At 45.9% G+C, this 11963-nt stretch overlaps 1 protein-coding gene across 1 annotated transcript in view; it reads right to left on the bottom strand.

The window, feature by feature from the left end:
- The window catches only part of NBEAL1 (neurobeachin like 1), a 161903-nt gene that overhangs the window by 32552 nt on the left and 117388 nt on the right, over nt 1-11963 (bottom strand). The window contains 7 exon segments of the mRNA XM_015407508.1: nt 496-622; nt 3134-3258; nt 4718-4875; nt 6321-6470; nt 7015-7320; nt 8852-8980; nt 11284-11437. Coding sequence (XP_015262994.1) covers nt 496-622; nt 3134-3258; nt 4718-4875; nt 6321-6470; nt 7015-7320; nt 8852-8980; nt 11284-11437 — 1149 coding nt within the window.

The following is an 11963-nucleotide window of genomic DNA, read 5'->3' on the forward strand; positions in this document are numbered from 1 at the left end:
GCGGGGTATAAATTTGAAGAAATAAATAAATAAATAAATAAATAAAAAAAACATGAAACACTAAATAAATCAGTATTAGCTTTGTAACTGATTTTAAACCTGGGCATCGCCAGTCTTGTTCCAACACTCTAAGCCAGGGGTCAATGCAGCACCCATGGTGCCCACTGACAGGCTTCCTGGCACCTGCCGAGGGTTTTAGAGAGTGGGATCTTCACCAGTCACGCAGTTCTATTCGGCAGAAGCGCTTGGGCTGGAACCCCAAGCGCTAAGCCGAGAGGCTTTGGGCTGGTGTCTCCCAGACAACGGCTCCTCGTGCTGTCTAGCAAACCTCTTCTGAAAGCACAGGGACTATCAAAAGCAGCTGGTGAGATAGAGCAGTGTTCATTTTTTTTAAAAAGCAAGAATCGTATTGTCCATGTACCCAAACAGTAAAGGGATGCCCCAAGGTTAACTCTTTGGCTTCCGGCCTTGGACCCTCCATGCTGTCCTACGTACATGTTTGTGCTGGGCGCCGCATCTTCGTCTGGCAGTTCAAGTACATCCTCTTCCACATCGCTGACTTTCACTTGCTTCACCGCCTCCAGGAGAAGAGCCTCACTTGAGGGCTCGGCCTGCTGCACTCCTGGGGAGAGGGAGGGACACGGCCTAGTGAAAGGAAGTCATCTGCGCATCACTACAGTTTTTACTTATTTGTACCCCTCTTTTCTCTGCAGCTGAACTGCAGGCTGTGGAAGGTCAGTAGTTCAGCAGTTCGAGACCCGGGTGCCGCATGATGGAGTGAGCTCCCATCTCTAGTTCCAGCTCCTGCCAACCTAGCAGTTCGAAAGCAAGAAATTGCAAGTAGATAAATAGGTACCACTTCAGTGGGAAGGTAACAGCGTTCCGTGCACCTTGGTGTCTAGTCATGCTGGCCACATGACCACGGAAACGTCTTCGGACAGCGCTGGCTCTTCGGCTTGGAAACGGAGATGAGCATCGCAACCCTAGAGTCGGATTCGACTGGCTTTCGAGCAAGGGAACCTTTACCTTTTACCTTTCTCTCCAGTGGGGACCCAAAGCAACTTTTTTTTAACTTAATTTTAATCATGCAACATTACGTAACATTACAATATCCAGAAAAACCACTGCATTACATATAAAGCTTTTCAAACAGATTTTAAGAAATATTTACAATAACATGACATAAACTTGCATTGTGTGGAAATTACCACCAAGCAGACGAATACAACTTTAAAACAAATCATATGTTAGTACAGGGGATTGTTAGGTAAAATATCATTTTTCAATCATGTAACTTATAACTGGAAACCAAACAGCTGCAATTTTTTTCTTATAGTTCACCGGAGATGCATTCGATGTTTTGAAAGTAATTGAAAGTAATCCCATATCTGGTTATACCACGCTTGCAAGGAGGGAGGCTTTTTATCTATCCATTTTTTTGCTATTAGAATGCGAGCTATTGAAATTAAGATTGAAATTAGTTCCTAATGCTTTTTCTTTTTTGCAGTGTCAGGCCACTTTTCCAAGAGAAAAAATTCTGGAGTGTCAGTTAAGTCACTATGAATAATTTCTTTAATTTATTGCTTTATTGTTCCCCCAAATTGTTGAATCAAAGGACAATACCAACAACAATGCATAAAATCTGCCACCTGTCCACAGTGTTTCCTGCATATAGGTTTTAAAGATGTATTAATACGATCTAACCTAGTTGGTGGTAAGTACCCCCTTGTCAATAATTTAACAGCTTGAAAATGGATAGGGAGTATTTTTGATGTATTGCAAACTGCACTCCAAATCAAAGACCAATCTTTATCAGAGTAGAAGAGAAGAGAAGAGATTGGATTTATACCCCACCCTTCACTACCCAAAAGAGTCTCAGAGTGGCTTACAAACTCCTTTCCCTTCCCCTCCCCACAACAGACACCCTGTGAGGTGGGTGGGGCTGAGAGAGCTCTGACAGAAACTGCTCTTTTTCAAGAACAACTCTTATCAGAACTACGGCTTGCCCAAGGTCATCCAGCAGGTTCAAGTGGAGGAGTGGGGAGTGGGTTCAAACCCGGTTCTCCCAGACTAGAGTCTGCACACTTAACCACTGCACCAAACTGGCTCTTAGTGTGAGGATCAGTTTGCCATTGTTTCTGATATAATGTGATAAGGTTCTTCTTCTATTTTGTTAATGAATTTATAACAAGCTGTTATAGCTCCCGGAGATTGCTCTTCTGAATCTTTCAAGAATGTTTCAAATTGAGTCAAGGGCCTCTTTCTTGTTTGTTGTAATGCTGGTGATTCCAAAAGGTGTTTTATTTGTAAATACTTGAACCAGTGAATCTTTTGTTTCATTTTTTGTTCTAATCTTGCTTTCTCTATTATCTCATCATTGTCTAATAAAACCCAAAGCAACTTACAATATCATTCTCCCTCCTCTATTCTATCCTCACTACAAATAATAATTATAACAATAATAATTATCGTATGGCATCGTGTGCAGTATAGCCAGGAGGTCCTAAAATTGTCTGGCAGCCTAGAGTTCTAGCTCTTTTAATGTTATGCACCACGGGGTGGAGAGCTAGACTTGTTTTGGGGGCTGAGAGAGCTCTGAGAGAGCTGTGACTGGCCCAAGGTCACCCAGCTGGCTTCATGTGGAGGAGTGCAGACTCGAACCCGGTTCTCCAGATTAGACTCCGTCACTGTTAACCACTACACCACGTTGGCTCCCTCACTACAAACACCCTGTGAAGTAAGTTAAGCTAAGAGAAACTAATCGTGACAAAGGCAACCCAGGGAACTTTCATGGAAGAACAGGGATTCGAACCTGGGCCTCCCAGATCCTGCTCTGACATGCTAACCACTACACCACACTGGATCAATGAATGAGTGATCTTACTGGTGGAGATGTGCCCCATCCAAATAACCGTGCCCCATCCAAACAACCAGGCCTTAAAATCATGTGAGTCTATTTAGCTTTATAATATTTATTATATGAAAATGGAGGGGGGGGGGGAGACACACACCACATATTAGAACAAACTACAGAAACATCTCCAGGCGCTGAAAGTAAACCCAGATCGGTGAGGAACTGTGACACAAATACTTAAAGCATCAGTTTATAAACACAACCACGACTAGATCTCACCTAGGTTATCCCTCAGGGCACTGGCATCCTGGTGAGAGTTGAAACTGTAATTCTGCACTAATTTAAGCCTCATCCGTGAGTAGTTCTCCATGTTGGAAAGCTTCCAGTGAACTGGGCTCAGTTTCCTGATGAAAGGAATATATGCCAAATGAACTAAAAATACCTCAGGAGTACGACATAACGATTAGGACAGTTTCTCTTGGGGAAAAAAAGAATGAGGAAAAGAAACATCTATTGCGAGTAGATTTTGAAGAAACAAGCTGCATACAGGTCTATAGGAGGGTAGGAGACGCTGCCCCCGACATCTGTACGAGGGGACCCCGTTACAGGGGGAAACGGCATGGCTCTCTCTTGGTATGATCAGCTCCCTCCCAGGAGGGATGATGACAGACGAGGACCGAGAAAGGGCAGGAGGGAATCAGCACAACACTTCTCAAAAAGGATGCGAGAGCAATGGATTCAATTGGCTATCATCTATGAAAGTCAATCCTTATTGGACAGACTTGAGGACTCCAAGGGTTGACCGTGACACGTCAAAATGTAAACCACCAATCAGATTTACAGAACGAATCTCCAGTTTTGCTAAGCCACTAATCTACCACTTGAGAGGGAAGGCAGCATGGTACAGCCTGAGCTTGTCAGATCTCGGGAGGTAAGCAGGGTCAATACTTGGATGGGAGATTACCACGGCAGGCTCTGTAGAGGAAAGCAATGGCAGACCATCTCTGCTTCTCACTCGCCTTGAAAGCCCCTTGCTGGGGTCACCAGAAGTTGACTGCGACTTGACAGTACTCAGGGGTCCTTTCCTGCAGGAGCGCACAGGAGCGGAGCTCCGGCAGTAAGGAGCCCAGGGGGCGGGCACATGCAACAAGCCCCACTCCCTGCTCCCAGCAGCCCTCAGTTGGGCCACGAGGAGCAAGAAGCAGCCAGGTAAGTTGCAGAGCCCGCCCCCCCCAGCCCGCCTTCAGGTACAAGCTCTCCCTCCTCTGTGAGGGCAGATCTGCTCGATACCCCCCTCCCCCAGTAGCTAGCGATCCAAAACAATCCAGTGGAGCCTGAGCGGTGGGTGTTGCCTTCTGACACACTTCCCATGATGTCAGAGCGTGTGGCATATGCAAATAAGTTATGCTAATAAGTTATGCTAATGAGCTCCTGCACCTCTTTTTCTACGAAATGACCCCACTTACCTACCACTTAACTATCTTCTTGCCGCACAAGGGAATGCCAATGACTGGGATTGTCCCAGACATGTGAATGCTAACCAGAATTGCTTGGATAATTCAGTTAGGAATTTAATTATCCAGCCTAACTAGGTGACAAAATTAAGACTGTTGAATCTTGTGGGTGGGTAGGTGCCTTTCTAAACTGTACTTCTCAGCAAGAAACTGAACTTTCTATCCTAAACTGTACTTATCTAGTAAAATCTCATTGGGGATTTTACTAGACCTGTTCCAGTCCTTATAAGCAAGTGAAACTTGCATGAAAGAACAGGCAAGTACTTAAGTGTGACATAAAGATAGGAAAGGTTATAGACAGACACAACGTGGCACAAAGGAGCGAGAGAAATAGATTCCTTCCTCCTACCTTTCAGCCCAGGGGCCCTGCTCACAGGTGAGGTAGAGTCTGGCCGCTCTCCACTGCCTTAGTGTCGCTGTGTGCTGATTGTTCAGTTGTTTCACCATGCTGTTGTAACGCATGTTTTCCTGCCGGGACCGTCGGTTAAAGGGCTCCACGAAGAACTCCTAGGGCAAAAGTGGTAAGTGAGTCCTCAACAGAATCATAAACACAAGTGAGGCGATGAAATGACATCGAGATCATTTGCATGAAGTTTAAGAATCTCCAGCTTCCTATTCCAAAATCACAAAAAGAAGAAGAAATAAAGGAGCATAGCACAGAACCAAGAGTATTCTGCTGCGTAATTATCCCAATGGAGATCTAGATCTAGAGAGAGACCCGTTCAGACAGCACATCTGCCCTAGCCTCAAACACAGAGATATCTGAGCAGAGCTGGAAATGCGATCCTAACAAGAGGCTGTTTTAGCACAGAACCATCAGTAGTGTAGGAAACAAAGTAATAGTGCCATAAAATAACTGAAATAGAACATTATTATGTTGTGAATCTAATCTTGTTTTAGTCCTCAAAATCTATTTAAAAGGTTTAAAAGGAGACGTACTAAGGAAGGGCTTTTACGTTACAGGATGGTAAAAGCACGTCTTATATGACATATTCATGTAGGTACACTTAATTTATTGTGAACAGATTAAGTTCAAAAAGGTTAACTTGTTAACAGCTTCAAGCGCGGGTAAGAGACAGAAGAAGTGAGCTCCTATAATTTAAAGAGGCAAACCACCAATTTCTAGTCAGCCCTGCCACGACAGGAAGCTCTGCCATGACAAGGTTTTTACAGCAGAAAAGGAGATAGGGAATGGGCAACATTATCCCCAACCCCCGCTAACTTTTGTTTGCAGGAGAAATGTTGTTTGAAATCACCATCCCAACTGCGGGACAAAGCAGATCCGTGGATTTAAAGATCTCGCTGTTAAGATCAGCGAAGCCTGCCTTTAAAATCACTCTGTGTGACATGCACACAGAACAAAGAGGAGATGGGAACTATCTTACCCCCCTCCCCCTCTTTCCTGCTTTAAGAACCTTTCCCTTATCCTCCCAATTTTTCCATTGCAACAAGACAGGACTCCTGGAAGCAGGCGAGTATAAACCGAAACATACCTACCTACCTCCAAGTAATTAAGAAACTATCTTTATATTCTTTCTGTATATCTAAAGGACTCTTGAGTGCATGTTAAACGAGAGACTGATTATTTTGTATGTGTGAACTCGAAATCCTTCAGTAAAAGATTATTCTGTTTTGGAAAAACACCCGTGTGGTCTCCATTACTGGAACTCTGAGTTCAGACACAACCCCGGTATAGTGGGCCAGAGCTCACGTTAAAATTATAGTTAGCCATTTGCTGTAGATAAAGCATTTGGCGTAACAGTAAGATAAAACAGAACACAAGCAAAGGCCAAAGCAGCTCAACACAAAGATGTATCTAGCCTAGCCAAAAGTGATGTCCATCTCATCTGGCTACCATCAGGTGGACCAGGGACCCTCCTGGCACAGCAGTGATGATATCGGAAGAACCTCTTTGAAGTTCATGCAGGCTGTGAAACAAACAAGGGCGTCACCTGGAATTTGAGCTTGCTCTCTCCTCGCTCCCGCTCGCGTCTATGGATGTTCACCATCAACGTCTCATAACAGTCCTTCCAATACACTGCCATGCGTTCGTGGCCGTCGCTGAAAGTACTGACCTCGTACTGCTTCATATTCGGAATAATCTGGAGCACAAAAGGTCAGGGAATAATGGGCTGGGTTAAATGTAAAAAAAAAATTCAATTGCCTTGGAAGCACAGAAAGATTTATGTAGTATCCCCGATCCTCCATGTTTTCCGGTTAAGAGAAAATGCTGTTTAGACAAATTACAAAGAGGATCTGACTCCAGTGCTAACAAGAGAAAGAAATTTTACTTACAAAAATAGAAGCACTTCTTACATGACATGTTCATGTAGGTACCTTTAATTTGTTATGAATAGATTAAGTTCAAAAAAGCTAACTTGTTACAGCTCCAAACCCAGGTAAGAGAGAGAAGAAGAGAGGTCCTATATAAGATGAAGCCGAAGGCGAGCAATGGCCAAAGCAGCTCAGCATCTAACTGATGGGGGGGGGGCCCGCAAATGCCAAGGGTACCTGAGTGAATTCTCTTAACCCTTTCCCTCCCAGAACCCCTTGCATGCAGAGTTACAATATCCAACCTAATGAACCCCTCGTCTTGCTGCCGCACTAGCCAAAGAAACCCAGCGGCAAAAGGGTTTCATGACTTACGTATTTATCAATATAAACCTTCCATTCTTCAGTGTTGCAGTAGTCCTGGAAATCCTCAAAAAACGAGGGGCTTCCGTTGGTGGACGGCAAGGACGGCAAGTGCAAATTCATGAAGAGGAGCTCGTAGATCTTGGAAATGAGCGTTCGGACGAGCGGAATCAAAAAGGAGTAGGTCTCTGTCTTTTCTTGGATCGACCGACTCAGGATGCCTTCCAGCCGGCCCAGGAGGTAGCAGGACTCTGCCTGGTTGTCCAGCACTTTGGTCTGAAGGAGGGTGTTCAGCTTGGCGGCCGCCATCGCACAGACCTGGAGGAAGAGAACGGTGTACCTAATTTATTGATTATTTACTTGGCTTATATTCTGCCTTTCTCCCCCGTGGAGATCCAGAGCCAGTTTGATTCCCCACTCCTCCTCCACGTGCAGCTGCTGGAGTCACCTTGGGTGAGTCACAAGTTCTCTCCGAGCTGTTCTGTCAAGAGCAGTTCTCTCAAGGGCTCTCTCGGCCCCACCTACCTCACAGGGTGTCTTGTTGTGAGGAGGGGAAGGGAAAGGAGATTGTAAGACACTCTGAGACTCCTTCGGGTAGTGAAGGGCAGGGTATAAATCCAATCTCCTCTTCTTCTTACATCATTCTCCTCTCCTCCACTTTACCCTCACAACAACCCTGTGAGGTAGGTGAGGCTGAGAGTGTATGAGTGGCCCAAAGTTACCCCCGCAAGCTTCTATGGAAGAGTGAGGATTCGAGCCTGGGCTTCCCATATCCTAGTCCAGTGATGGCGAACCTTTTAGAGACCGAGTGCCCAAACTGCGACCCAAAACCCACTTATTTATCGCAAAGTGCCAACACGGCAATGTAACCTGAATACTGAGGTTTTACTTTAGAAAAAACAACTCATACATTAACAAACAAAGTAAGGAAAGCAATCCCAAATGCTTTCATTTACTTAAAATTATTTGGAGAATTCCACACTTTAATGACAGTCTAGGCCTGGCTGGGGCGATGGCACGCGTGCCCACAGAGAGGGCTCTGAGTGCCACCTCTAGCACCCGTGCCATAGGTTCGCCACAGTTTAACCACTACACAACTCTGGATCTCAACAGTGTGAGACAGCATGCTAAAACCACCTCCCAAAGCCACTGTGCTTATTGTCCTTTACTGTAACAATAGCCTGCCTTTCTCCTACCAAGAAACCACGGGAGTTGCACGTGAGCTTCCCCAGCAGTTTTCCATTCGATGCTGGTTTTCCATTCGATGCCAGACCTGCTTAGCTCCACCCACCTTCAGGCCACACCCTCGAAAAATGCAAACCACGCCCTGAACTGTATAGCCCAGGCCAGCCTGATCTCGTCAGATCCCGGAAGCTTAAGCAGGGCCAACCCTGGCAAGTCTTTGGATGGGAGACCTCCAGAGAATACCAGGGCCGGGAGACCAGAGGCAGGCGATCGAGCCACTTCCCTGAATGTCTTCCATGCCCCAGTAGGAGTCGCCAGAGGGAGGGAGGGAGGGAGGGAGGGAGGGAGGGAAGTCATATACTGGGAATCTTGCTGGTCTTTAAGGTGCTGCCTGACTCAAATCTTGCCAGTGGATTTGTTACTTATGAACGAATTACGTTCTTAGCCCAGTCCTCTTTCGGAGGCCTCAGGATGGCGCATGTGGTAATGACTGGTCCATGGTCACCCAGTAAACTTTGCAGCTGGGCTGGGATTGGAACTCAGGACTCCCTGCCTTAAGTACAAGACCATGCAGGCTCAGGGTGTTCTATCCTTTTTTAAACAAACACACACACAAAATAATCTTAGTGGACAACTGTGCAACACGCGTGATGACGCAACGTACCTGTAAGTTATCTTGCCCGATGAAGCCAAGGAGCATCTGGACCTGGACGTGGTAGAGCTTCGTGCACTCCGGGCCAGAGGAATACCAGACCGACAAGGAGTCCATCAAGGTCACCAGCTCTTCCAAGAGCTAAGCGAACCGGTGGAAGCAGGACAAAGGAGAAATGGAGAAAACAGCTCAGGGGTGGGGAAATAGCTCTGAATAGGCGAGCGATGCCTCCTGAGGCCCATGAGACATCCAGAGGAGCGATGTACAGTTTGAGACCCTTTCACCAGGGCTCTTTGTGTAGAAAAAGCCCAGCAGGAACTCATTAGCATAATAGGCCACACCCAACAGCAAAATCTATTAGCATATTAGGCCACACCCTGATAGCACCACTCATTAGCACATTAGGCCACACCCCCATGTCACCAGAAGTGTGGTCATCCAGCCACACCCACCTTTCACTTCTTATTCTGTTTACCTTGTTTGTTGTCAAAACCCAGGGCCTTTTTTGTAGCAGGAACTCCTTTGCATGTTAGGCCACACACCCCTAATTTAGCCAATCCTAATGAGTCTCTGCTATTGGGTGTGGCCTATTATGCTAATGAGTTCCTGCTGGGCGTGGCCAACTCGGGAGCCAGCCGGAACTCCATTCCTGTGCGTTCCTGCCCAAAAATAGCCCTGCCTTTCGCATTTTACGCCCTCCCCAATAGAGTGAATGCAGTTGATGGGCAGGGATCAACATGGGTGGATCTCTTTGATTTTCAAATGCATTGCTGTGAAGTGCAGCCAATCACAGAGGGAAAACAAAACTAATTCTGGAGCTGCCTCTGGTCTGGGTGGAGAAAAGATGCAGAAGAATAGTTCAAAATAAAGAAAGTTAACTTTTCCTCTCACAGAAAGCTAACCCAACCCATTCCAGAAGTTAGTTCTCACAGAAGGATGACATAAATGATATTGCCAAGTAAAGCTATTAGGCTAGGACTTATTTTGGAACATCTTTTGAGAGAGTGGCAGCATTCATTTGCTTCAGTCTTACCCACGTATTCACTACAATTAATTCACTCATGTTCCAGTACACATAAGGGAATGTGCAAAGGCCGTTGTGTCCTTTACTGAAAAGAACAGAGAAGTTCTTGGGAACAGGAGAGCTCCACATGTTTGGCTTCCTGTCACTGCAATAAAATTGTCTGATCAGGGCACAAAACTGAACATAAGAACGTAAGAAAAGCCCTGCTGGGTCAGACCAGTGGTCCATCCAGTCCAGCATCCTGTCTCACACAGCGGCCAACCAGTTCCTCTGGAGGGCCAACAAGAGGTCATAGAGGCCGAGGCCTTCCCCTGATGTTGCCTCCTGGCAGTGGGATTCAGAGGATTAGTGCCTCTGAATGTGGAAGTTCCTCTCAGTCACCAGGGCTAGTAGCCACTGATAGACTTATCCTTTATCCTTTATGAATTTAACTAATCCCATTTTAAAGCTGTTTATTCCTGAGGCCATCACTACATCCTCTGGCAGTGAATTCCACATTTTAATCGTTCTCTGTGCAAAGGAGTATTTTGTTTTGTCCGGCCTGAACCTACTGCCCATCAGCTCCACTGGATGCCCTCGAGTTCTAGTATTTTCAGAGGGAGAAAAAATTCTCTTTGTCACCTCTCTCCTCCTCATGCATAATTTTATAAACCTCCATCATGTCCACCCTTAGTTGTCTCTTTTCTGAACCGAAAAGTCCCAGACTCTTCAGCCTTTCCTCACAGAGGGAAGGTGCTCCAACCCCCCAATCATCTTGTTATGCTATGTTAAAATAGAATTAGCTATATTTTGACGTGGTATATTCATAGGTAAGTATCCCTGAGGCCTAAACAGGAAGTGGGGAAGTTTACCCACAGTTCCCGTGAGACCACTCTGATATCCCCCGAACGAGCAGGCACCAAGGGGAATGTTATCAAGCAGCTCTCAGGCCACCAGACAGGAAACAGGATTTGCCACTTCATGGTGGTGTGGAAAAGATTTCAGATTTGTTTACTAAGCAAGATTCCTGCCTTAGAGAATGTGTTCAGAACCCAAGAAATGTTTTAGACATCAAAATACTTTTACAGATCAATACTGTTGGCAACAGCCCAAAAATGCTTTGTTTAAAAACAAAAAACAAAAACCCACGTTCTCCTTCAACACTTCAAAAGTGGCTCATGCTCTCCCCTCAGAAATTTCTCAGATTCACGCCCTCAAGAATAAACCTTGTCACTTCACAGCTGTTAAATGAAGCCAAGCTCACCCACTCGTTAGGCCTGTTCTGTGGTAGGAAACATGATAAATTATCGTATTTCGCCCAGAGTATGGGCTCACGCCTTTCTAAATTGACTTGTTTCTGGAACTGGATGAAGAAGCAGGCCTCTGGTGTCACCTGACGGCCCTTCCTTCATGGTCCTTTCCAGAGTCCATCAAGACCTACCTTCTCTGTCCACAGGCTTGAATTGACCAGCCCTTCAGCCTGGAGGAAATCTTGAACAAGTAGCAGGAGCCGGAAAGCGTTTTCGGCATGCACTGGGAGGGACTTGGTGTCTCGGCTGTCCGTGACGGCCCACTCCAGCATCTTCTCGAGCAGACTAAGTTCAAACGAAAACACGTTACAGAAAACCCTTTCAGGAAACTCAAATTAAGGAGCCAAAGATTTTGCCAGGACACAACAAAAATCCAAGTCTTGTGATCTTCAGCCAAAGAGTTTAGAGGCACTTAACGCTCTCAGAAGTCCAGTACAGCCAGACAGATCTCTTATTCAAATTAAGGGAACATTTTTTTTTTTTAAATTACATCTTTCTTCTCAGGGTAGAAGAATTAACCCAGCCACTCTGGACTTGGCGGTGGAAAGTGCCATCAAGTCACAGCCGACTTAACGGTGACCGCTCTTTTGGGTTTTCAGGGCAAGAGATAAACAGAGGCTGCGGTCACACGGAGCATTAGGCATGCTAGAGAGATGGAAGATAGGCGGATTTTCCGGGCGCGATCTCACCGCCACATCTGGGAAGCGTAGAGTTCCCATGGCGAACCTGAGGCTTCCCACCGAAGATGCGCAGTTAAAAACTAGTACCTCGAAGGTACTAGTTTCCGGTAACCGCGGGGCAAGGGCGGGCG

The sequence above is a fragment of the Gekko japonicus genome, unplaced genomic scaffold (assembly GCF_001447785.1).
Source record: "Gekko japonicus isolate JY-2015 unplaced genomic scaffold, Gekko_japonicus_V1.1 scaffold870, whole genome shotgun sequence".
NCBI classification, from domain to species: Eukaryota; Metazoa; Chordata; class Lepidosauria; order Squamata; family Gekkonidae; genus Gekko; species Gekko japonicus.